The sequence below is a fragment of the Labrus mixtus genome, chromosome 15 (assembly GCF_963584025.1).
Source record: "Labrus mixtus chromosome 15, fLabMix1.1, whole genome shotgun sequence".
NCBI classification, from domain to species: Eukaryota; Metazoa; Chordata; class Actinopteri; order Labriformes; family Labridae; genus Labrus; species Labrus mixtus.
In genome coordinates, this window is record NC_083626.1 from 28,408,271 (window position 1) to 28,435,770 (window position 27,500).

Genomic DNA, 27,500 nt, shown 5'->3' on the forward strand with positions numbered 1-27,500 from the left:
GGCTGGTGAGGCGTTTTGCATGGTTACTTATTTAGTTTGCATCCGTCAGATCTCAGGAACCTGCCCCTGAACCAGGTTAACCGCTTGATCTGGATCACTTTGAACGATCAGTATTCGTCGTTTGCTTTGAGATATAACCGTTGTTTTTTTCTGAAGAGCGACACAGCAGATCCAAACGTGCGTGTAAAAATAAATATAACTGTAAACTACTTACATGTCATCGGCTTTTAGTTACATTCAACAATCATCGTAAAATATGAGCTAACATAAACTACATTTCTCGTTGACTCCGCCCCCTCTTACATCACTTCCTTCATTCAGAGAAAAACTAAACCTTCAGAAACTCTTCTCTCTCGGGGGGATCTGATTTAAATCTGTTCATGCTGAGCAACAAAAATATTCTTTAAAATATGAAACACAAACATTTCTGATAACTGATAAAAAACCTGGTTTCTGATATTTCACACTTTGTAAATGTTCCGGTGGTTTGTTGAACTGTGCACTGAATGTTTCTTGAATCACCTGTAATGATTCTTTCCGTCACCTTGAAGTAATCCGCCTTCATTCCACCTCCGATAATAAAACATCAGGAAGGTACGTCTTTGTTATCGCTCATATACAAACACTTACGTATGTGATTTTTACAGCAGGCTCAACAGATTCCTCCGACTCAAACACAGTAAACACCGATCAATCATTAATAGTCCGTCATCGTTATTTCTCTATTGCTAATAAATCTCCACAGCTATAAAATAAACATTTACATCAACATCGGCGCGTTTTAAAAAATATAAACACTCCTAAAAAAAAAAAAAAAAGGAAATCAGAACTTTTGTCTGAAATGACAAAAGTCTAAAAATGTTTTAAAAACTTCTGAAAATGACACATTGCTGACAAAGCTCCGCCCCCAACCACAAACAGGCCACACCCTCCACACGTTACGAGCCTCTCAAAGACCCCTGGGCCATTTTTTTAAACCGCCTACTACATACTATCGAACATAGCATGCTGTATTTGCTACGCTCGCTAAGCTAACGACCTCTGCACGTCATCCTTGTTCCTGAGGATGACTACCGATAAGGGGCGGCAGTAGCTCAGTCTGTAAGGACTGGCGTTGGGAACCGGAGGGTCACCGGCTCAAGTCCCAATGCAGACCAAAGCTTGAGAGGTGCTAGATGACTTCCTGAGCTCTGAGTAGCACGCTCATGAAATTGAATTTCCCCTTGCAGGATCAATGAAGTATATCTTCTTCTTCTTCTCGCAGTGGTTTACATTTCTCGCTCCGTCCACCATTTAGTTTAGAACTCAAGAAGCCTTATAGAGGAGGAGAGGTGAAACGTTTTCAAGATCTTCAACCAACTCCAGTTCCTTTTGGATCAAGCTTTGAAATTTACTGCGTTGGACAGTAGTCTGTAGTCTGACCTCCAGTCTGTAGTCTGACCTCCAGTCTGTAGTCTGACCTCCAGTCTGTAGTCTGACCTCCAGTCTGTAGTCTGACCTCTAGTCTGTCCTCCAGTCTGTAGTCTGTCCTCCAGTCTGTAGTCTGACCTCTAGTCTGTAGTCTGACCTCTAGTCTGTCCTCCAGTCTGTAGTCTGTCCTCCAGTCTGTAGTCTGACCTCCAGTCTGTAGTCTGACCTCTAGTCTGTAGTCTGACCTCCAGTCTGTAGTCTGACCTCCAGTCTGTAGTCTGACTTCTGACCTCCAGTCTGTAGTCTGACCTCCAGTCTGTAGTCTGACCTCCAGTCTCTAGTCTGACCTCTAGTCTGTAGTCTGACCTCCAGTCTGTAGTCTGACCTCCAGTCTGTAGTCTGACCTCTAGTCTGTAGTCTGACCTCTAGTCTGACCTCCAGTCTGACCTCTAGTCTGTAGTCTGACCTCCAGTCTGTATTCTGACCTTCAGTCTGTATTCTGACCTCCAGTCTGTAGTCTGACCTCTAGTCTGTAGTCTGACCTCCAGTCTGTAGTCTGACCTCCAGTCTGACCTCTAGTCTGTAGTCTGACCTCCAGTCTGTAGTCTGACCTCTAGTCTGTATTCTGACCTCCAGTCTGTAGTCTGACCTCCAGTCTGTAGTCTGACCTCTAGTCTGTAGTCTGACCTCTAGTCTGTATTCTGACCTCCAGTCTGACCTCCAGTCTGTAGTCTGACCTCTAGTCTGTCCTCCAGTCTGTAGTCTGACCTCTAGTCTGTAGTCTGACCTCTAGTCTGTATTCTGACCTCCAGTCTGTAGTCTGACTTCCAGTCTGTAGTCTGACCTCCAGTCTGTAGTCTGACCTCTAGTCTGACCTCCAGTCTGTAGTCTGACCTCCAGTCTGTAGCCTGACCTCTAGTCTGTAGTCTGACCTCTAGTCTGACCTCCAGTCTGTAGTCTGACCTCCAGTCTGTAGTCTGACCTCTAGTCTGTAGTCTGACCTCTAGTTTGACCTCCAGTCTGTAGTCTGACCTCTAGTCTGTAGTCTGACCTCTAGTCTGACCTCCAGTCTGTAGTCTGACCTCCAGTCTGTAGTCTGACCTCTAGTCTGTATTCTGACCTTCAGTCTGTATTCTGACCTCCAGTCTGTAGTCTGACCTCCAGTCTGTAGTCTGACCTCTAGTCTGTATTCTGACCTTCAGTCTGTATTCTGACCTCCAGTCTGTAGTCTGACCTCCAGTCTGTAGTCTGACCTCCAGTCTGTAGTCTGACCTCCAGTCTGACCTCCAGTCTGCAGTCTGACCTCCAGTCTGTAGTCTGACCTCCAGTCTGTAGTCTGACCTCCAGTCTGTAGTCTGACCTCCAGTCTGACCTCCAGTCTGTAGTCTGACCTCCAGTCTGTAGTCTGACCTCCAGTCTGTAGTCTGACCTCTAGTCTGACCTCCAGTCTGTAGTCTGACCTCCAGTCTGTAGTCTGACCTCCAGGCCCGGCTAGGCTGGTTTCCGGTCTTGGAGTGAGGAAGTAAACAGCCCAGCTAAAATCTAAACGTTGATTTAGATTTTCACAGTTTAGAGAATCAACGAAGACAACTGGTGGTCTCTTTGTGTGGTTTGGTCTGAGCGTGGTTTTTTCCTCTGTTATGATGGACGATGCAGTCCGTCATTTCCATTTCTGACCTGACGCTTTGCATTGTGGGAAACCGAACGCGAGGAACACTGGTCTGATGCAGACTGTAATCCATCCATCTATTTTTCGTCCGCTTATCCGAGATCAGGTCGCCGTGGCAGCAGACGCAGTAAGTCAACCCAGGCTTCCGTCTCCCCAGCAACGTTTTCCAGCTCCTCCTCCTGGGGGGTTCTGAGGCGTTCCCAGGTCAGACGGGATATTTAATCCCTAGAATAGTAGGCGGTTTCCAAAACGGCATCGGCCTCTGAGCAGCGGGCCGTTTGCACCCAGCGGCTGAATGTTGGCTAGCAGTTAGCTTCGAGTGGATTAACAGTCGACTGACGGGGGTGGCTTGTCTCGCCCTTTGACTTATTTTGTTTTTGACTGCTGAACAGGAAGTGTTTTTTTTTTTTTTTTGACAACTAAAAAACAGGAAACTATCTGTGAACTTTTCAAATTAAATCTTTCTTCCACGGCTCTGACTCCTCAGTTTTACACACTTTACAGTATTAGTATATATCAACAGTATTATAGCATACAGTCTGAGTGCACACACACACACACACAGACACATACACACACACACACATACACACACACACTCATACACACACACATGCAGTACAGCAGAAACCAGTTTCACTCTTTCAGAATAAGAGTTTTGTTCAGCAGGTTTCTTTCAGAATAAAATGGCTTCTTCAGATTAATAATGACACTAACACTGACGTTTAAACTGCAGCAGCTCTGAACACGTTAAAAACACGTTTAAAAACACGCTAAAACTCTGAGGTTATAAATGTGACGGTTCATCTCATCTTCAGTTTAAATTTGCTTATGAAAAATAACTCACTTCCTGTCACGTGATGATGTCACAACCTTCACCTGCTTGACTTCAAACTGATGATTCTCCAGCAGCCTGTGACGTCATCAGTCCATTTCTATGATGTCATCACTGATGTCATACCGTTCAGTAAGTCAAACAACTTCAGGTTAACTCCAGACACCACGCCGCACACTGCAGGTGTGACTGTATCCAGGTGTTTCCATGACAACGAGGCTGCGTCAGAAGAATTCCGGGTTTTCCAGGATCCTGATAAAAGTATTTAAAAAATCTGTGAAAAAGGAAGACAGACTTCACACCCACATCTCATGTGTGCAATAAACTTCAAGTCATTCATCGGGTCGTGTGCTGTGGTGGATCTGTTGCCGTTAGCAACAACATGCTGTTAACTGATTGGACGAGTGGTGAGTCTTTATTGCGTCTGTATGTCACACTTCCTGTTCCTCAGCAGCGGGTTCTCCTCCAAAAAGAGAAAAAAAAGAATCCTCCATTCTTCTTCTCATCATCAATCATGTCTGACCCCGCCTTGTTGATGATGTCAGAAGAGCAGACTCCGCCTCCTCGTTGGACTATTTGCTGCAAGAAAAAAAATAAATTCTAATTGGAGTAAATTTACTACAAAACCTGCTGACTGATTAGACCAGTTTAAGTGTGTGTGTGTGTGTGTGTGTGCGCACTTGTATTTCTATGCTTGTGTGGACCAACCCATGGCAAAACACCTTTATTGTGAGGACATTTCTGCTTGTGTGGACATTTTGCCTGGTCCACACAAGGAGAATGCTAGGATGTGCTCCTTTGATCCCTATGAATGATCTGTATGAGTTTCAGAGAAGGTCCTCATTTACTTAGTAAAGTCAAAAAAGTGTGAGACGTAGGGCCCCACCACAGGCCATTTGTGGTATCGCAGCTAAAATTTCATTTAGAATGTGAAGGAGCAATCCAATTTTCTGATTGGCTGAGGCTAGGAAATTTTCTGATTGGCCGTTCAAAAGGCATGCAATACAATTTTACTGTGAAAAATAGCAAATACAGTTTTGTTGAACATAAAAAAATACTATAATTAAAAGAACAATTATATAAGTAATAATTTTATATATTAATTAAAATTGTATGTAAATACATTATATATGTGTGTGTGTGTGTGTGTGCGCGTGTCTAATCTGTGTGTGTGTGTGTGTGTGTGTGATCTGTGTGTGTGTGTGTGTGTGTGTGTGTGTGTTCTGTGTGTGTGTCTAATCTGTGTGTGTGTGCGTGTGATCTGTGTGTGTGTGTGTGTGTGTGTGTGTGTGTGTGTGTGTGTGAGTGTGTGTGTGTGTGTGATCTGTGTGTGTGTGTGTGTGTGTGTGTGTGCGTGTCTAATCTGTGTGTGTGTCTGTGTGTGTGTGTGTGTGTGTGTAATCTGTGTGTGTGTGTGTGTGTGTGTGTGTGTCTGATCTGTGTGTGTGTGTGTGTGTGCATGTCTAATCTGTGTGTGTGTGTGTGTGTCTGATCTGTGTGTGTGTGTGTCTAATCTGTGTGTGTGTGTGTGTGTGTGTGTCTGATCTGTGTGTGTGTGTGTCTGATCTGTGTGTGTGTTTGTGTGTGTGTGTGTGTCTGATCTGTGTGTGTGTTTGTGTGTGTGTGTTTGTGTGTGTGTTACCTGGCTCAGGAGGGACAGTCGGTCTGAGTGTCTCTTTTTCCAGTCGTATCTCCGGCAGACTGAAGATGGACGTTGCTGAAACAAACATCACAGAATCTGTTGACACCTTTCGTTGTGATCTGTGATCTGATCACAGCTGGACGCCGCTTCAGTACGGCGTTTACACTCTGCATTAATAATGTGTCTCCTTTGAGTGGTCGAGGTCAAAATGACCTCTGCTGCAGACAAACGCTCCCTGTTTAAAAAGACTGACTGGATCATCGTTTTCACCCGGCAGGGGGTGTCACAGATCACAGTATCACAGATTACCTCGTTTGAGGGCGCGGTCCTTAATGCTCCCTGGACACACGAGTGTTTACACAACCTAACCAACGTGAATAAACGAGTCTGAGCCGTCCTCAGGACTCAACGTGTGTAAACAATACCTGCCTGTTATCGGATCACCTGGCTGGATGTTAATGTAAGGTGTGAACGGCCTCGTAGTGACTTTGTGATGTCATCAAAACCGGGGCAACGGTCATTTTTAAACTTACAGTCAGGAAGTGAGATCACACCGTTTCCAAGGTTACTGAAGTATCGATGACTCATGCCCCCGTCTGCCGAGATCCTCTTCTTCCCTTCAAACTGCAGTTGAAATAAAGTTTGAACAAAAAAAACACAAAAAACAGGCCTGATGATGTCACTTCCTGTCCTGATCTTCACAGTCCCAGTATTATTATTTTCATCTTTTTTATTATGATTTTTTTTATATTTACTGACCTGCAGGAACTTTGACAACAGGTCCACACCTTCACTGCTGAGCCTGAAGACACACACACACACACAGAGTTATATCTCCATACACTAACAGCTTTAAGTCTCCTTTATTTTCTTGTTTTTGTTTGCTTGTCAGTCAGCCGAGTTCCTGTGTGTAATAAAGTCAGGTGCATGTTTATTACAGCTGTGTTTCTGTGTGTAGTAAAGTTGTGTACCTCGGAGTGTGTGTACTCAGTCGTTCAGCTCTGTACTGAGGGTAATTGTACGTCACAAACTCGCCGTTTGAACTGATCCCAGGCCAGCTCTGCTCTGTGGGAGTCCCTGCACACACAACACATCAAAGACACAAAATAAACACACACAATACATGAAATACACAAACTCAGACACACGCAGAGTTCAGTCGGAATAACGGAAGCTGATTGGCTCACCGAGCAGTTTGAAGATGAAGTGAAGCTCCTCCTCCACCGTCGAACCAGGAAACAGAGGACGCCCTGTCGCCATCTCATAGAAGATACAACCAACACCCCTACAGACAGACAGACAGGCAGAGCTCGGTCATTTGAAGTTGTAGTTCTATAATGAACTACAGCGTACACCAACAGTAGCACAGGACTGACCACATGTCGATGTGGGTGGAGTAATCAGTGCTACCCAGCAGGATGTCGGGCGGTCTGTACCACAGCGTCACCACCTCGTTAGAGTATGTCTTCGTCGGGATCGACTTCGCTCGAGCCAAACCTGAAACACAAAAACACACACCTCAGTGACATCATCAAAGACTCTGTGACACCTGAATGACATCATCAAAGACTCTGCGACACCTGAATGACATCATCATAGAGGTTATTTTAGATTAAGAGGTCTGTAGACCAGTTAAAGAGGTCACTGTCTGTAGACCAGTCAAAGGGGTCTGTAGACCAGTGAAAGGGGTCTGTAGACCAGTCAAAGTGGTCTGTAGACCAGTGAAAGGGGTCTGTAGACCAGTCAAAGGGGTCTGTAGACCAGTGAAAGGGGTCTGTAGACCAGTGAAAGTGGTCTGTAGACCAGTCAAAGGGGTCTGTAGACCAGTTAAAGAGGTCACCGTCTGTAGACCAGTGAAAGGGGTCTGTAGACCAGTCAAAGTGGTCTGTAGATCAGTCAAAGGGGTCTGTAGACCAGTGAAAGGGGTCTGTAGACCAGTCAAAGTGGTCTGTAGACCAGTGAAAGGGGTCTGTAGACCAGTCAAAGGGGTCTGTAGACCAGTTAATGGTGTCTGTAGACCAGTCAAAGTGGTCTGTAGACCAGTGAAAGGGGTCTGTAGACCAGTCAAAGGGGTCTGTAGACCAGTTAATGGTGTCTGTAGACCAGTCAAAGTGGTCTGTAGACCAGCTAAAGTGGTCTGTAGACCAGCTAAAGGGGTCACCATCAGTAGACCAGTCAAAGTGGTCTGTAGACCAGTCAAAGTGGTCTGTAGACCAGCTAAAGGGGTCACCATCAGTAGACCAGTTAAAGGTGTCTGTAGACCAGTTAAAGTGGTCTGTAGACCAGTCAAAGGGGTCAGTAGACCAGTCAAAGTGGTCTGTAGACCAGTCAAAGTGGTCTGTAGACCAGTCAAAGGGGTCAGTAGACCAGTTAAAGTGGTCTGTAGACCAGTTAAAGGTGTCTGTAGACCAGTCAAAGTGGTCTGTAGACCAGTCAAAGTGGTCTGTAGACCAGTTAAAGGGGTCAGTAGACCAGTTAAAGTGGCAGGTGGACTAATGGAACATGATGGCAATCTTCCTTCTCAGTTAAAATCGGTAAACACTTCAAGCTGACTCACCAAAATCCGCCAGCTTCAGCTCCCCTCGCTCGCTGATTAACAGGTTTTGGGGTTTCAGGTCTCTGTGGAGAACTTTCCTCCGATGACAGTACGACAAACCACGCAGCAACTGGAACAGAAAGAGCTGAGAGAAACACCACAAGGGTCACTGCAGGTACCGGTCAACACCGTTTAAGATCAAAGCACATGAAAATGATAATGAAAAAACGCCCACATTAGCGTTGAAACGGTCACATGCAGACAAAGCAGACGAGAAAGGGGCGTGGCTTCATATGTTGGTATGGGCGATATATCGTGAAGCTCGATTCGATTGATATTTAATTAATGCTTGATATGGAAAAGGGAACATCGATTTTATTTTTTTAACTACTTCAAAGTTTTCTCGCGATACTTTGTTGCTCTGCGAGATTTCCGCAGCAGCGCTTGTTGCGCGGAGACGAAAGGGCGGAGGAGACTCCACTCCTGCTGCTGAGTAGCCTCGCTCTTATAAGCGACCAACACGGAGGAGAAAGAGAAAGATGCGAGCGAGGCCGAATTACTTCCAAAAAAAGGGTTCATAACGCAGGGCTCGACATCATAAGTGTCCCACTGGCCCGGATGAATGATTGACAGAGTCCAGCTGATTGCACGTTCAGCTGGCGGCTTCACTGCTGTCACTCCCGCTCGCTGCACTCGTATTGTACACTCTCACACAGATTAAAACCATCAGATCCCGACAAAAGCTGAGTTTAAATCAGCATTCAAAGGAAAAAAATCACCGGAAGAGTGGAGAGTGAGAGCATGACTAAAACAGAAGAGAGAAAAGTTTGATCCACAGTGACAGACAGCTGGAGGAGCTGGAACACGTTAAAGTTAAAGACTAGATCCTGGTAAAGATAAAAGTTATTCACAAAACATGTTAGCCCTTAAGAGAGCTCCTAAAGTAAAGATGTAAGGATGAAGAGTTTCTCACAGAGAAGAAAGAAGGAGAGATTCCAGATCTATCACAGCCTCATATTAATATCAGATGAAGTAGACTCTTACAGTTAGCAGCATGGTGAATAAACATGAGCACATAGATATAAGAAAAATACACAATATGTTTATAATTAGAGCTCAATTAATTAAATAAAAGTTGTAATTGACTTTTGCATCAGAATGGTTCAAGAGTAAATTGGTGACTGTTATTCTTTGAATCAAAAGTAATGTTCCTGGGGCAGTGATTACAAAGGTCGGGCCAGTGATATTTCTTTTTATACAGTGGAGATTCAGTTTTCTAGACTGCATTTATAAACTTTAATACGATAAATATCGAGTCATATCGAATATCGACATTATGCAAAAAAATATCATGATATCAAATTTAGGCCATATCGCCCAGACCTACTGCCACACCTTTTTCAACCAACCGACAAAAAAACCTGAACAACAATGCGACTAAACAGTTGCCATGGTGACCGAACCACAGAACTGTACTGTGAATACAAACAGCAGTACAGCTGTACAGATAAAAATATTCTTCTTACTTTGACGTTGTGAACGTTGATGACATTTCCACAGTCGTCCAGATACTGTTTAAGATCTTTGTCCTGAAAAAAATAAAAAATCAATAAAATCAATACACCCAATGACAGAGAATTGTTTGAGTGTGTGTGTGTGTGTGTGTGTGTGTGTGTGTGTGTGTCTCACCAGATACTCAAACACCAGGGTGAGGGATTTCTGTGTGTGGATGATGTCATGAAGCGTGACGATGTTGGCGTGTTTGAGATCCTTCAACAGGGAAACTGAGAAAGAAAATACACAACTTTATACACATTACTACACACACCTAATACACACACTGTTGTGACGGCCTCAATGTTGGCCTCTTCCTGCTTGTCTCCCTTTGCTGGCTGTGTTCTCCTTATTGCAGGTAGATGTGGGTGGAGTCAGGGAGGACTCTAATGCAGCACACCTGAGCTGGCTGGTTTGGGAGTCTACAAAGCAGACCTGCTCAATCTACTCGCTCTCTTCTCTCCTGCATACTGCTGTTAACATTTGTTTGTGCTTTGGTTGGAGTTTGATACTCATTTATTCATTCATACACACACACACTCTCATAACTGCATAAACACTGACCTCCTCACAGGTCTAACACTGTTTAATTTAATAATTTAATTAAACTCCTTTGAATAACGTTGCCGACTATGTGTGGTCTCCCTCTTTTGTCACTGCTCTGTTGAGCCAGGTTGTGACACTGTGTAGAAACACTGACACACACTGTGTAGAAACACTGACACACACTGTGTAGAAACACTGACACACACACTGTGTAGAAATACTGACACACACTGTGTAGAAACACTGACACACACTGTGTAGAAACACTGACACACACACTGTGTAGAAACACTGACACACACACTGTGTAGAAATACTGACACACACTGTGTAGAAATACTGACACACTGTGTAGAAACACTGACACACACTGTGTAGAAATACTGACACACACTGTGTAGAAACACTGACACACACTGTGTAGAAACACTGACACACACACTGTGTAGAAACACTGACACACACTGTGTAGAAACACTGACACACACTGTGTAGAAACACTGACACACACACTGTGTAGAAACACTGACACACACTGTGTAGAAACACTGACACACACACTGTGTAGAAATACTGACACACACTGTGTAGAAATACTGACACACTGTGTAGAAACACTGACACACACTGTGTAGAAACACTGACACACACACTGTGTAGAAACACTGACACACACTGTGTAGAAACACTGACACACACTGTGTAGAAACACTGACACACACACTGTGTAGAAATACTGACACACACTGTGTAGAAACACTGACACACACACTGTGTAGAAATACTGACACACACTGTGTAGAAATACTGACACACACTGTGTAGAAACACTGACACACACACTGTGTAGAAACACTGACACACACTGTGTAGAAACACTGACACACACTGTGTAGAAACACTGACACACACTGTGTAGAAACACTGACACACACACTGTGTAGAAATACTGACACACACTGTGTAGAAATACTGACACACACTGTGTAGAAACACTGACACACACACTGTGTAGAAACACTGACACACACACACTGTGTAGAAACACTGACACACACTGTGTAGAAATACTGACACACACTGTGTAGAAACACTGACACACACTGTGTAGAAACACTGACACACACACTGTGTAGAAACACTGACACACACACTGTGTAGAAACACTGACACACACTGTGTAGAAACACTGACACACACACACTGTGTAGAAACACTGACACACACTGTGTAGAAACACTGACACACACACTGTGTAGAAACACTGACACACACACTGTGTAGAAACACTGACACACACTGTGTAGAAATACTGACACACACTGTGTAGAAATACTGACACACACACTGTGTAGAAACACTGACACACACACTGTGTAGAAACACTGACACACACACTGTGTAGAAACACTAACACACACACTGTGTAGAAACACTGACACACACACTGTGTAGAAACACTGACACACACTGTGTAGAAATACTGACACACACTGTGTAGAAACACTGACACACACTGTGTAGAAATACTGACACACACTGTGTAGAAACACTGACACACACTGTGTAGAAACACTGACACACACTGTGTAGAAACACTGACACACACACTGTGTAGAAATACTGACACACACTGTGTAGAAATACTGACACACACACTGTGTAGAAACACTGACACACACACTGTGTAGAAATACTGACACACACACTGTGTAGAAACACTGACACACACTGTGTAGAAACACTGACACACACACTGTAGAAATACTGACACACACACTGTGTAGAAATACTGACACACACACTGTGTAGAAACACTGACACACACACTGTGTAGAAATACTGACACACACTGTGTAGAAATACTGACACACACACTGTGTAGAAACACTGACACACACACTGTGTAGAAATACTGACACACACACTGTGTAGAAACACTGACACACACTGTGTAGAAACACTGACACACACACTGTAGAAATACTGACACACACACTGTGTAGAAACACTGACACACACACTGTGTAGAAACACTGACACACACACTGTGTAGAAATACTGACACACACACTGTGTAGAAACACTGACACACACTGTGTAGAAACACTGACACACACACTGTAGAAATACTGACACACACACTGTGTAGAAATACTGACACACACACTGTAGAAATACTGACACACACACTGTAGAAATACTGACACACACTGTGTAGAAATACTGACACACACACTGTGTAGAAATACTGACACACACTGTAGAAATACTGACACACACACTGTAGAAATACTGACACACACACTGTAGAAATACTGACACACACACTGTGTAGAAATACTGACACACACACTGTAGAAATACTGACACACACACTGTAGAAATACTGACACACACTGTGTAGAAATACTGACACACACACTGTGTAGAAATACTGACACACACTGTAGAAATACTGACACACACACTGTAGAAATACTGACACACACACTGTAGAAACACTGACACACACACACTGTGTAGAAACACTGACACACACACTGTGTAGAAACACTGACACACACTGTGTAGAAACACTGATGCTGAGAAGTAGTATTCATACTGTGGGTTTGTGTTCATGTACCTTCTCTGATCGCAGTACACGGAGCTCCTTCTTCATGTTCAAGTCGAATCTCTTTCAAAGCGACAAGATTCTCCGTTAGTTTACTTCGACCTTTATACACTGTGGCGTACGTGCCCTGAGAGACAGACAGGTGAGAGACAGACAGGTAAGAAACAGACAGGTAAGAAACAGACAGGTAAGAAACAGACAGGTAAGAGACAGCTAGGTGAGAGACAGGTAAGAAACAGGTGAGAAACAGACGGGTGAGAGACAGACAGGTAAGAGACTGACAGGTAAGAAACAGACGGGTGAGAGACAGACAGGTGAGAGACAGGTAAGAAACAGGTGAGAGACAGACAGGTAAGAAACAGACGAGTGAGAGACAGATAGGTGAGAGAAAGGTAAGAAACAGGTGAGAGACAGATAGGTGAGAGACAGACAGGTAAGAGACTGACAGGTGAGAGACAGGTAAGAAACAGGGGAGAGACAGACAGATAAGAGACTGACAGGTGAGAGACAGATAGGTGAGAGACAGACAGGTAAGAGACTGACAGGTAAGAAACAGGTGAGAAACAGACAGGTGAGAGACAGACAGGTGGGAGACTGACAGGTAAAAGACTGACAGGTAAGAAACAGGTGAGAGACAGACAGGTGAGAAGCAGACGGGTGAGAGACAGGTAAGAAACAGGTGAGAGACAGACAGGTGAGAGACAGGTAAGAAACAGGTGAGAGACAGACAGGTGAGAGACAGATAGGTGAGAGACAGACAGGTAAGAGACTGACATGTAAGAAACAGGTGAGAGACAGATGGGTAAGAGACATACAGGTGAGAGACAGACAGGTGAGAGACAGGTAAGAAACAGGTGAGAGACAGACGGGTGAGAGACAGGTACGAAACAGGTGAGAAACAGACGGGTGAGAGACAGACAGGTAAGAAACAGGTGAGAGACAGACGGGTGAGAGACAGGTAAGAAACAAGTGAGAAACAGATAGGTGAGAGACAGACGGGTGAGAGACAGGTGAGAAACAGACAGGTAAGAGACATACAGGTAAGAAACAGGTGAGAGACTGACAGGTAAGAAACAGGTGAGAGAAAGACAGATGAGAGACAGACAGGTAAGAGACTGACAGGTAAGAAACAGGTGAGAGACAGATGGGTGAGAGACAGGTAAGAAACAGGTGAGAAACAGACCGGTGAGAGACAGACAGGTGAGAGACAGACAGGTAAGAGACTGACAGGTAAGAAACAGACAGGTGAGAAACAGACAGGTAAGAGACAGGCAGGTGAGAGACAGACAGGTAAGAGACTGACAGGTAAGAAACAGGTAGGTGAGAAACAGACAGGTAAAAGACATGCAGGTGAGAGACAGACAGGTAAGAGACTGACAGGTAAGAAACAGACAGGTGAGAAACAGACAGGTAAGAGACAGGCAGGTGAGAGACAGACAGTTAAGAGACTGACAGGTAAGAAACAGACAGGTAAGAAACAGGTGAGAGACAGACAGGTAAGAGACTGACAGGTAAGAAACAGACAGGTAAGAAACAGGTAAGAGACAGACAGGTAAGAGACAGACAGGTAAGAGACATGCAGGTAAGAGACTGACAGGTGAGAAACAGACAGGTAAGAAACAGGTCAGAGACAGACAGGTAAGAGACTGACAGGTAAGAAACAGGTGAGAAACAGACAGGTAAGAGACAGACAGGTGAGAAACAGGTGAGACCGCTGGGGGACCTAGCTCACCTAGCACCTGTCTCTCTCTCTCTCTGTCTCTCTGAATGTATATGTCATAATAATACATGTTAGTTACAGTTTAACGGTTTATTCTGCTGTCATCATGGATGTCCTCACCTCTCCCAGTTTGTCCAGTTTGATGTACGTCTCCAGTTTCCCAAAACCAATCTCTGACTGCAAAGGGAGACAGACAGACAGGAAGGGCAGACAGACAGGTAAGCAGAGAGACCGAAAGGCAGGCAGAGGTACAGGGTTTAAATAATCTGTTCTAAAACATTGAAAATGTAAAAATCGATGAAGCTGCAACATAATTCTACTGGCGGCCATTTTCCTCTGACATCACACTCAGAGTCTGAATAGTAATGTTGTTTTTTAAAGATTTTAATGTTTGTAAGTCGTATAAATGTTGGGATTTGAACAGCTACTGAAACAATGTTAGATACTGAGAGTATGGAGGGTAATTTTTGAAGTTATTCACTGATTTAATGATTAATTAGCTTCCAGACAACAGCTCACGTTAGCATGAAGCCGCTGCAGGCTAACACCAACTTTAACATAAACGTGTGAATATGGTGAATAGAAACAGAGAGGAATCAAACAGACATACCAGAGACACTCTGCGCAGCCGCCTGCTGATTGGCTGATCAAACAGGGATGGACCAATCACATTAAACTTCTCCAGGTAACCGTCAGGAAGACGAATATCAGCCGGCAACGACAGGCGTTTGTTTATGTCCTGAAACACAAGAGAGACAGACAGGTAAAACAAGACAGACAGGTGGAGAAAAACAGATGGAGAGAGACAGACAGGTAGAGACAGACAGGTGGAGAGAGACAGACAGGTAAAACAAGACAGACAGGTGGAGAAAAACAGATGGAGAGAGACAGACAGGTAGAGACAGACAGGTGGAGGAAAACAGATGGAGAGAGACAGACAGGTAGAGACAGACAGGTTGAGGAAAACAGATGGAGAGAGACAGACAGGTGGAGGAAAACAGATGGAGAGAGAAAAACAGATGGAGAGAGACAGACAGGTAGAGACAGACAGGTTGAGGAAAACAGATGGAGAGAGACAGACAGGTGGAGGAAAACAGATGGAGAGAGAAAAACAGATGGGAGACAGACAGGTAGAGACAGACAGGTAGAGAAAAACTTGGAGATGGTGGAGATTTTTGTGTATGTGTGTGTATTATGTGTGTGTAGTATGAGTGTGTAGTATGAGTGTGTATTATGTGTGTGTAGTATGAGTGTGTAGTATGAGTGTGTAGTATGAGTGTGTAGTATGAGTGTGTATTATGAGTGTGTAGTATGAGTGTGTATTATGAGTGTGTATTATGAGTGTGTAGTATGAGTGTGTAGTATGAGTGTGTAGTATGAGTGTGTATTATGAGTGTGTAGTATGAGTGTGTAGTATGAGTGTGTATTATGAGTGTGTAGTATGAGTGTGTAGTATGAGTGTGTAGTATGAGTGTGTATTATGAGTGTGTAGTATGAGTGTGTATTATGAGTGTGTATTATGAGTGTGTAGCATGAGTGTGTATTATGAGTGTGTATTATGAGTGTGTAGTATGAGTGTGTATTATGAGTGTGTAGTATGAGTGTGTAGTATGAGTGTGTAGTATGAGTGTGTATTATGAGTGTGTAGTATGAGTGTGTAGTATGAGTGTGTAGTATGAGTGTGTATTATGAGTGTGTAGTATGAGTGTGTATTATGAGTGTGTATTATGAGTGTGTAGCATGAGTGTGTATTATGAGTGTGTATTATGAGTGTGTAGTATGAGTGTGTATTATGAGTGTGTAGTATGAGTGTGTAGTATGAGTGTGTAGTATGAGTGTGTATTATGAGTGTGTAGTATGAGTGTGTATTATGAGTGTGTAGTATGAGTGTGTATTATGAGTGTGTAGTATGAGTGTGTAGTATGAGTGTGTATTATGAGTGTGTAGTATGAGTGTGTATTATGAGTGTGTAGTATGAGTGTGTAGTATGAGTGTGTAGTATGAGTGTGTATTATGAGTGTATAGTATGAGTGTGTATTATGAGTGTGTAGTATGAGTGTGTAGTATGAGTGTGTAGTATGAGTGTGTAGTATGAGTGTGTATTATGAGTGTGTAGTATGAGTGTGTAGTATGAGTGTGTAGTATGAGTGTGTATTATGAGTGTGTAGTATGAGTGTGTAGTATGAGTGTGTAGTATGAGTGTGTATTATGAGTGTGTAGTATGAGTGTGTATTATGAGTGTGTATTATGAGTGTGTAGTATGAGTGTGTATTATGAGTGTGTAGTATGAGTGTGTAGTATGAGTGTGTAGTATGAGCGTGTAGTATGAGCGTGTAGTATGAGTGTGTATTATGAGTGTGTAGTATGAGTGTGTATTATGAGTGTGTATTATGAGTGTGTAGTATGAGTGTGTATTATGAGTGTGTAGTATGAGTGTGTATTATGAGTGTGTAGTATGAGTGTGTAGTATGAGTGTGTAGTATGAGTGTGTAGTATGAGTGTGTATTATGAGTGTGTAGTATGAGTGTGTAGTATGAGTGTGTAGTATGAGTGTGTAGTATGAGTGTGTAGTATGAGTGTGTATTATGAGTGTGTAGTATGAGTGTGTATTATGAGTGTGTAGTATGAGTGTGTAGTATGAGTGTGTAGTATGAGTGTGTAGTATGAGTGTGTATTATGAGTGTGTAGTATGAGTGTGTAGTATGAGTGTGTAGTATGAGTGTGTAGTATGAGTGTGTAGTATGAGTGTGTATTATGAGTGTGTATTATGAGTGTGTATTATGAGTGTGTAGTATGAGTGTGTAGTATGAGTGTGTATTATGAGTGTGTATTATGAGTGTGTAGTATGAGTGTGTAGTATGAGTGTGTAGTATGAGTGTGTACCTCGGAGGAGATTTTCTTGTTCCTCATGCGGACTCTAACTGGACTCTGAACTTCCTCTGATGAAGGATCACTTTCACCGTCGGAACTCATCTTCACGTCCTCATGGACGATCTCTGACAGTACACACACGCACACACACACACACCATTATAAATCATTTCAGAAAAAACACAGCAATGCAAACAGCACAACACAGCAAAATGTGTGTGTGTGTGTGTGTGTGTGTGTGTGTGTGTGTGTGTACCTAGGCGTGTGGTGTGGTTCAGGTAGGAGCTCAGGCTGCGTCCGAGGTTTCTTGGTTTCCGGCCGTACGACTGAAGAAGAGACGTTACTGATGAAGAAGAACCTCGAACCTTCAAAGAAGAAGAAGAAGAAGAACCACGACGAGACACCACCTCTGTTTGGGGGGGGTCATGTAGTGGGCGGGGTTTAGGTGTGATTGAGGATGTTGATTGGTTGATTGAGTAGAAAAAAAAGAAGCAGGAAAAAGAGTTACAAAGGAAGAAGAAAGAGATGATTGATCAATTAATTGATTGATTGATTATCTTATTAGTCCAGTATTATTTGATTAATCTGAATAATACTGTAATTACACTTTTGGTAACTAGTCGTGTATCAAGTTACTTTTCAATCATGCCGCAGCAAATACAGAAATTTAAAAGCACTCGTTACTTTACATGAAATAACGACGACGACATACGATTTGACATCAGTTGAAAACAGGAAGTCAACGTCACTGTTCAAAATGTCACTGACCAATCAGAATCAAGACGGGGCAGGACATACAACATCAGGTTTTGTCTACAACAATGGCGGAGGAGACGCTAGTGTGATTCGTCTTTTGGAGGGAACAGTGCTATATGTTAGGACACGCCTCCTTTACGTCGTCGTCATGTTTTCTTGGTGATTTGATAACAAATGTTAAACACACGGAGCTCAAACACACCTAACGGACATCACAGAGGGAGTTTTACTTTTAGAGCAGGAAGGAAAACTTTGTCCACCACTAAGGACATAATCCCACAAAGTACCTGGATAAACAACACGTGTCTACTAAACCACAGTGAGACGTCTTTATGTCACAACATCAACAAAGATTCTACTTCTTATGAAACTGATGAATTTAATAACTGCTCAGTTAAACCAGTTAAACCAGTATGAAGTGGGAGTCAGTGGTGGTAGTGGGAGCTGAATATGATTTTCTCAGATTCCTTCTACAGATTTAGAAACAACATCCTGCTGCTCTGAGCTCAATATCACACCTGGAGCTGGTCCCAGTTTAACACCGGAGCTGGTCCCAGTTTAACACCGGAGCTGGTCCCAGTTTAACACAGGAGCTGGACCCAGTTTAACACCGGAGCTGGTCCCAGTTTAACACCGGAGCTGGTCCCAGTTTAACACAGGAGCTGGTCCCAGTTTAACACCGGAGCTGGTCCCAGTTTAACACAGGAGCTGGACCCAGTTTAACACAGGAGTTGGTCCCAGTTTAACACCGGAGCTGGTCCCAGTTTAACACAGGAGCTGGTCCCAGTTTAACACCGGAGCTGGTCCCAGTTTAACACCGGAGCTGGTCCCAGTTTAACACAGGAGCTGGTCCCAGTTTAACACAGGAGCTGGTCCCAGTTTAACACAGGAGCGGGTCCCAGTTTAACACAGGAGCTGGTCCCAGTTTAACACAGGAGCGGGTCCCAGTTTAACACCGGAGCTGGTCCCAGTTTAACACCGGAGCTGGTCCCAGTTTAACACAGGAGCTGGTCCCAGTTTAACACCGGAGCTGGTCCCAGTTTAACACCGGAGCTGGTCCCAGTTTAACACAGGAGCTGGACCCAGTTTAACACCGGAGCTGGTCCCAGTTTAACACCGGAGCTGGTCCCAGTTTAACACAGAAATTGGTCCCAGTTTAACACCGGAGCTGGACCCAGTTTAACACAGAAATTGGTCCCAGTTTAACACAGAAATTGGTCCCAGTTTAACACCGGAACTGGTCCCAGTTTAACACAGGAGCGGGTCCCAGTTTAACACCGGAGCTGGTCCCAGTTTAACACAGGAGCTGGACCCAGTTTAACACCGGAGCTGGTCCCAGTTTAACACAGGAGCTGGTCCCAGTTTAACACCGGAGCTGGTCCCAGTTTAACACCGGAGCTGGTCCCAGTTTAACACAGGAGCTGGACCCAGTTTAACACCGGAGCTGGTCCCAGTTTAACACAGGAGCTGGTCCCAGTTTAACACCGGAGCTGGTCCCAGTTTAACACAGGAGCTGGTCCCAGTTTAACACCGGAGCTGGTCCCAGTTTAACACCGGAGCTGGTCCCAGTTTAACACAGAAATTGGTCCCAGTTTAACACAGGAGCTGGACCCAGTTTAACACCGGAGCTGGACCCAGTTTAACACCGGAGCTGGTCCCAGTTTAACACAGGAGCTGGTCCCAGTTTAACACAGGAGCGGGTCCCAGTTTAACACAGAAATTGGTCCCAGTTTAACACAGGAGCTGGACCCAGTTTAACACAGGAGCTGGTCCCAGTTTAACACCGGAGCTGGACCCAGTTTAACACAGGAGCTGGTCCCAGTTTAACACAGGAGCTGGACCCAGTTTAACACCGGAGCTGGTCCCAGTTTAACACAGGAGCTGGACCCAGTTTAACACAGGAGCTGGTCCCAGTTTAACACAGGAGCTGGTCCCAGTTTAACACAGAAATTGGTCCCAGTTTAACACAGGAGCTGGACCCAGTTTAACACCGGAGCTGGTCCCAGTTTAACACAGGAGCTGGACCCAGTTTAACACAGGAGCTGGTCCCAGTTTAACACAGGAGCTGGTCCCAGTTTAACACAGGAGCTGGTCCCAGTTTAACACAGAAATTGGTCCCAGTTTAACACCGGAGCTGGACCCAGTTTAACACAGAAATTGGTCCCAGTTTAACACCGGAGCTGGACCCAGTTTAAAACCGGAGCTGGACCCAGTTTAACACCAGAACTGGGGAAACAACACGAGGAAACACTGTAAAGAAACATCGTGAGGTAACGATGGTCAGGTTTGATAAAGGTCACCTGTTGCGTGTGTTACCTGAGTCACTGTGTGATGTCACTTCCTGGTTGATTGTGTCACCCATTATGCTGTCCCCTCCCGCAGCCCCTCCCCTTCCCAGAGTGAGTGACAGCTGTCGTTTGATCTTCCTCATCCTCTCCATGAGGGGGGCCCGGGGGGGCAGAGGGGGGCGGGATGCTGAAGGGGGCGGGGCAGCCAGCCTGGAGACCACACCTGGACACACACACACACACACACACACACACACGGGACATGAGGGCTGGAATGTCACAATTAAATACCATATTTTTTACTAGAAAGACAGAAGTTAACACCTGAATGACAGGTCATCTACCTGACAGCTAACATGCTAACATGCCAACACCTGAATGACAGGTCATCTACCTGACAGCTAACATGCTAACATGCTAACACCTGAATGACAGGTCATCTACCTGACAGCTAACATGCTAACATGCTAACACCTGAATGACAGGTCATCTACCTGACAGCTAACATGCTAACATGCTAACACCTGAATGACAGGTCATCTACCTGACAGCTAACATGCTAACACCTGAATGACAGGTCATCTACCTGACAGCTAACATGCTAACATGCTAACACCTGAATGACAGGTCATCTACCTGACAGCTAACATGCTAACACCTGAATGACAGGTCATCTACCTGACAGCTAACATGCTAACATGCCAACACCTGAATGATAGGTCATCTACCTGACAGCTAACATGCTAACATGCCAACACCTGAATGACAGGTCATCTACCTGACAGCTAACATGCTAACACCTGAATGACAGGTCATCTACCTGACAGCTAACATGCCAACACCTGAATGACAGGTCATCTACCTGACAGCTAACATGCCAACACCTGAATGACAGGTCATCTACCTGACAGCTAACATGCTAACATGATAACACCTGAATGACAGGTCATCTACCTGACAGCTAACATGCTAACACCTGAATGACAGGTCATCTACCTGACAGCTAACATGCTAACATGCCAACACCTGAATGACAGGTCATCTACCTGACAGCTAACATGCTAACATGCCAACACCTGAATGACAGGTCATCTACCCGACAGCTAACTTGCTAACATGATAACACCTGAATGACAGGTCATCTACCTGACAGCTAACATGCTAACATGCTAACACCTGAATGACAGGTCATCTACCTGACAGCTAACATGCTAACACCTGAATGACAGGTCATCTACCTGACAGCTAACATGCTAACATGCTAACACCTGAATGACAGGTCATCTACCTGACAGCTAACATGCTAACATGCTAACACCTGAATGACAGGTCATCTACCTGACAGCTAACATGCTAACACCTGAATGACAGGTCATCTACCTGACAGCTAACATGCTAACATGCTAACACCTGAATGACAGGTCATCTACCTGACAGCTAACATGCTAACATGCTAACACCTGAATGACAGGTCATCTACCTGACAGCTAACATGCTGCGTTCGTCTGTGGTGCCGTCTATGTTCTGTGTTTCTCTGTGGAGCCGTCTATTATCTGGGTTCTCTGTGGTGCCGTCTATGTTCTGTGTTTCTCTGTGGAGCCGTCTATGTTCTGTGTTTCTCTGTGGAGCCGTCTATTATCTGGGTTCTCTGTGGTGCCGTCTATGTTCTGTGTTCCTCTGTGGAGCCGTCTATGTTCTGTGTTTCTCTGTGGAGCCGTCTATTATCTGGGTTCTCTGTGGTGCCATCTATGTTCTGTGTTCCTCTGTGGAGCCGTCTATGTTCTGTGTTTATTCTCTACATGTTTGTGTATCAGTGAGCTGAGGAGGGGCCCGTCTATGTCCTGCAGTCCTCAGTGTGTTATTAATAGCAGCGGGGGCGGAGTGGTTTATCGGTGAGGGCTGCTGCTCCGTTAACGTCGTAATAAAAACCGTTCCCCGGAGACACCTGGAGCCCGGCGGGATTGTCCTACTCACCGGGGTGATTTGTCCCGGTCCGGCCCGGGTTGTCTTTGGTTCGGTTCAGGCTGAAAGAGTGTCGGATCGTTGTGGCTCCCAGTAATCTGCAGCCATGTTGCTGCTGCGCTCCTCCGGTGTGTCCTCCTCACCGAGAACACTCACCAGCACGGGAGTGACGTCACGGTACGGTAACCCCAGCAGTAATCAGTAAACATAAACATGTTGATCACTGGAAGGAAATTAATGAACTGCTTCACCTCTATGATGTCATGAAATTAAATAACAATAATTAAAACAATAATTAAAAATTTAACAAAAATCTTCATATATAGCCTATTAATTTTTACAGTATTTCTCCTTTTAATAAAAAATGTTAATTTACATATTTTTTATTAAAAGGAGAAATACTGTAAAAAATTGCTGCTTCATTTTTTGTATTAATTTATACAAAAAATTAAGCACAGTTCAGATGTAAATAACAGGTAACACCTATTTTATTAATTATCCATCCATCATGTTTTCATACCTGGTCAGGTGAGACAGTCTGAACACAGAGTCATATATTTAAACTGATTTATTGAGATCGTCATAAAAATGTGTAAAATAACTTTGAATATCAAAACCTTAAATAGTTTCTGTCACCTGTCTCATCTTTATTCATCAAACTTCTGGAGGAGTCAAGAGTAAAGTTCAGGTAACACAGGTGTGTCGGGGGGCTGATAAAACACGTCAATCATTTTATGTACAACACTGAGAGACGTTACACGACAGGTTCAGATCCTGTACAGGTGAGTCTGACTGTCACCTGAGCAGGTAACATTCCCTCACTGAGCCGTCCTCTCCTGAAGGTGGGGGTGTCACAGTCTGCCTTCTGTTCCCATGACAACAGTCTTGCCGAAAAGCCAACAAGGTCCGTCTTCTGTCACTCTGATTTATTTGAGTTGAAAATCTTGGCCAGCAGCGAGACGTTCGATTGGCTCTTCTGCTGTATGAGGCGGGCCTTGTTCAGGTGCTTCTGGGTAACGGAGTTCTTCTTCTTCTTCTTCGACTGGATCTCGTCCTCTGTCTGCCGCTGCGTGAAGTCCCATGTCTTCTCGTCCACCTGACAACAACAAATAAAAGTGTTAACAGCTGACAACAACTCTGACTCCACCAGAGGTCACAGGTAGATTCACATGACTTTACCTGTTGTCCGTCTCTCTGCCTCTTCCTCCTCACGTTGTCCAGGTGAGCGCTCCGCTCCACGTTGTTCAGGTAGAAGTTTGTCTCCCGCTTCGCCTGAGACACTTCAGTCCTTAATCTCTGCTGCAACACCGTCTGCTCGTACGCCAAACGCTCGCTCAGGTGAGTCCACTGGAACCTGTGCAGGTACTACAGACAAACAGACAGGTGAGAGACAGACAGGTGAGAAACAGACAGGTGAGAGACAGACAGGTGAGAAACTGACAGGTGAGAGACAGACAGGAGACAGACAGGTGAGAGACAGACAGGTGAGAAACTGACAGGTGAGAGACAGACAGGTGAGTGACAGACAGGTGAGAGACAGACAGGTGAGAGACAGACAGGTGAGAAACAGACAGGTGAGTGACAGACAGGCTTTACAGTGATGTCACAGGTTAGGCTGTGATGTCACTGGTTGCTGGGCGGACTCACCTTGATGGACCACAGGTCGGAGGAGAAGCGTTGGCGTTTCCTGGTGCCCATCGGCGTGTTGTGCAGAGACGCTGCGACTTTTTTGGCGACTCGTTTATCAGAAAACTCCACCCACCCTTCAGTGAAGTCACACCTCCTCAAGCCCGACTTCTTCTTCCTCTTCCTCACCTGACCATCTGAGGACAGAGACGAGAGGGTCAAAACAAGGACAGAGGAGACAAGTGGACGAGGAGTTAAACATGGACAGAGGAGACAAGCTGATGATGAGGCAAAGTAAGGACAGAGGAGACAAATGGACGAGGAGTCAAAACATGGACAGAGGAGACAAGTGGATGAGGAGTCAAAACAAGGAAAGAGGAGACAAGTGGACGAGGAGTTAAACATGGACAGAGGAGACAAGCTGATGAGGAGGCAAAGTAAGGACAGAGGAGACAAGTGGATGAGGAGTCAAAACAAGGAAAGAGGAGACAAGCTGATGATGAGGCAAAGTAAGGACAGAGGAGACAAATGGACGAGGAGTCAAAACATGGACAGAGGAGACAAGTGGATGAGGAGTCAAAACAAGGAAAGAGGAGACAAGTGGACGAGGAGTCAAACGTGGACAGAGGAGACAAGTGGACGAGGAGTCAAAACAAGGAAAGAAGAGACAAGTGGACGAGGAGGCAAAATAAGAAAAGAGGAGACAAGTGGACGAGGAGTCAAACTTGGACAGAGGAGACAAGTGATGAGGAGTCAAAACAAGGAAAGAGGAGACAAGTGGGCGAGGAGGCAAAATAAGGACAGAGGAGACAAGTGGATGAGGAGTCAAAACAAGGAAAGAGGAGACAAGTGGACGAGAAGTTAAAACATGGACAGAGGAGACAAGTGGACGAGGAGTCAAAACAAGGACAGAGGAGACAAGTGGATGAGGAGTCAAAACAAGGACAGAGGAGACAAGTGGACGAGGAGTCAAACGTGGACAGAGGAGACAAGTGGATGAGGAGTCAAAACAAGGAAAGAAGAGACAAGTGGACGAGGAGGCAAAGTAAGAAAAGAGGAGACAAGTGGACGAGGAGTCAAACTTGGACAGAGGAGACAAGTGGATGAGGAGTCAAAACAAGGAAAGAGGAGACAAGTGGGCGAGGAGGCAAAATAAGGACAGAGGAGACAAGTGGATGAGGAGTCAAAACAAGGAAAGAGGAGACAAGTGGACAAGAAGTTAAAACATGGACAGAGGAGACAAGTGGACAAGAAGTTAAAACATGGACAGAGGAGACAAGTGGACGAGGAGTCAAAACAAGGACAGAGGAGACAAGTGGATGAGGAGTCAAAACAAGGACAGAGGAGACAAGTGGACGAGGAGTCAAACGTGGACAGAGGAGACAAGTGGATGAGGAGTCAAAACAAGAAAAGAAGAGACAAGTGGACGAGGAGGCAAAGTAAGAAAAGAGGAGACAAGTGGACGAGGAGTCAAACTTGGACAGAGGAGACGAGTGGATGAGGAGTCAAAACAAGGAAAGAGGAGACAAGTGGGCGAGGAGGCAAAATAAGGACAGAGGAGACAAGTGGACGAGAAGTTAAAACATGGACAGAGGAGACAAGTGGACGAGGAGTCAAAACAAGGACAGAGGAGACAAGTGGATGAGGAGTCAAAACAAGGACAGAGGAGACATTTAAATAAATGTAAATAAATACACGACGTACCTTCAGGTTGGAGGAAGATGCGTCCGATCTCTCCGTAAGCTGACAGCAGGTTCCTCAGGTGTTTGGGGCGGAGCCTCGGAGGAATGTGTCCCAGGTAGATGATACCTGGAACAGACTTCCTGCCTGAACAGGAAGTCCCTCCAGCACCTTTCTGCTTAGAATGTTTCTTGATATCGTCATCATCATCATCATCATCAGCGTCGTCATCATCGTCGTCACTTCCTCTCTCTGCAGCAGCTCTTTCCTCCTCCTCCTCCTCTTCTTCTTCTTCTCCTCCTTCTTCTTCTTCCTCCTCTCCCTCCTCCTCCTCCTCCTCCTCTTCTTCTTCTTCTTCTTCTTCTCCTCCTTCTTCTACCTCCTCTCCTCTCTGAGCTGTATCCTCCTCCTTCTCCTCTCTCTCCTTCCCGTCCTCCTCTTCCTCCTCTCTCCTCTTCATCCTCTGCAGATCAAACAGAAATCAGAGTCATTAGATTAAAGTGTTGTTTGTATCCAGAACAGATAAACATCTCTGAGTCTGGACACTCAGGTCCTGACTTCGTCTCGTCCAGTCACATGTTGAATGTGACATCAGGTGACTTCCTCTGCCCAATAAAAAACATCCTCTCTGAATCAGTAGTTTAGTGTCAGCATGAAATTGATTTGGCAAAACAGATAAACCAATACAAGATAATAACCTACACGACCTTGTTTTACATTTTGGGGACTTCAGGACTCCTTAAGAAACAGATAAAGATCTAAAACAGGGATGTCAGACATACGGCCCGACAGCAGGTTTCATCATCCATTGATAAATTAAATATTTGTAATACTTATTTTCCCCGAATTGTTTTAAAACCTATAATGAGCGACGTAAAGGTTGATATCATGATACGGATATTAATTAAACGGGGCACTTTGAACTATCTTCTCAGCAGGGAGTATCACGAGCTGCTCCTGCATTACGCTGGTAATACATCACATCAGCAAACAGGCTGAACACCTGAGAGAGGTGACACAGAATGCAGGTTTTCAAGAGAGATCCAAGGAGCGATATTTCTTTAGTTTTATTTGCTCACAAGTTGCCAGAATTTCATCAAAGCTACAGGACTTAACCACAGGAGGCGCTGCACTGCGCGCTCATCATGACGCTCTTCAGTTCTGTCCACACTTCTTACCAGTTTCTCCTGTCTTCACTGATGGAAAACTAAAGTTTGACTGATAATAACAAAGCTTCCTATGGATAAAAACAATCCTCTCTGTCCTGCGTAACGGCCCAGACCGTCTCCTCACATCCAGGCGTTGAGCCTGATGATAGACTTATTTTACCTTTATTGTAAAAACAGTAAATTAAAATGAATATTAACTGATTTTATTTACAGATGGTTCATTTTTAGGTCACCCAGAGGTGAACGTGTTGATCACCTAAAAGTTTCAGCGTGACATCACTTCTAAATGCAGTAGCCTGCTGTTGTGCCTTTATCACCAGCTTTAATCAGACTGTAAATATATAACTATTACTGAACATTTCATTCTTATCTGAAAACGATATCACACACAGGCTGTCCGATCAGACGCTGAAGGATCAATTCAAGTCTGTTGGTTTGGAAACATGTTATCATTTTATAATGCCTCACACTAAAATACCTGAAGATGACTGTTTACATCAAAGACACTTTGTGTGTGATAACTGATTCTCTCCCTCCCTAAAAATATAAATAAAAATAAAGACAGGAGGTATATACAGTACAAAATAAATGATGAAGTTAACTGGGGGAATAATTGAGACAG

General features: G+C 44.5%; 2 protein-coding genes across 2 annotated transcripts in view; both read right to left on the minus strand.

Annotated features, from left to right (window-relative positions):
* Positions 1-3,448: 3,448 nt before the first annotated feature.
* cdk16 (cyclin dependent kinase 16) lies at positions 3,449-22,564 on the minus strand. Its single transcript, XM_061058349.1, has 17 exons — positions 22,416-22,564; positions 20,470-20,664; positions 17,654-17,806; positions 17,410-17,522; positions 15,137-15,265; positions 14,647-14,703; positions 12,819-12,933; positions 9,782-9,876; positions 9,619-9,681; positions 8,114-8,237; positions 6,933-7,053; positions 6,744-6,841; positions 6,528-6,633; positions 6,316-6,358; positions 6,090-6,180; positions 5,557-5,631; positions 3,449-4,493 (listed from the first exon to the last, which is right to left on the minus strand). The coding sequence occupies exons 2-17, from the start codon at positions 20,591-20,593 to the stop codon at positions 4,456-4,458; spliced, it is 1,545 nt and encodes a 514-aa protein (XP_060914332.1). The 5' UTR covers positions 20,594-20,664; positions 22,416-22,564; the 3' UTR covers positions 3,449-4,455.
* Positions 22,565-22,956: 392 nt separating this feature from the next.
* Positions 22,957-27,500, minus strand: part of abt1 (activator of basal transcription 1) — a 4,942-nt gene continuing 398 nt past the window's right edge. Inside the window, exons 2-5 of the mRNA XM_061058351.1 lie at positions 25,734-26,172; positions 24,051-24,226; positions 23,583-23,768; positions 22,957-23,499 (exon numbers count right to left, since the gene is read on the minus strand). Coding sequence (XP_060914334.1) covers positions 23,320-23,499; positions 23,583-23,768; positions 24,051-24,226; positions 25,734-26,169 — 978 coding nt within the window. The 5' untranslated portion in view covers positions 26,170-26,172 and the 3' untranslated portion in view covers positions 22,957-23,319. The remainder of the gene's footprint in view (positions 23,500-23,582; positions 23,769-24,050; positions 24,227-25,733; positions 26,173-27,500) is intronic.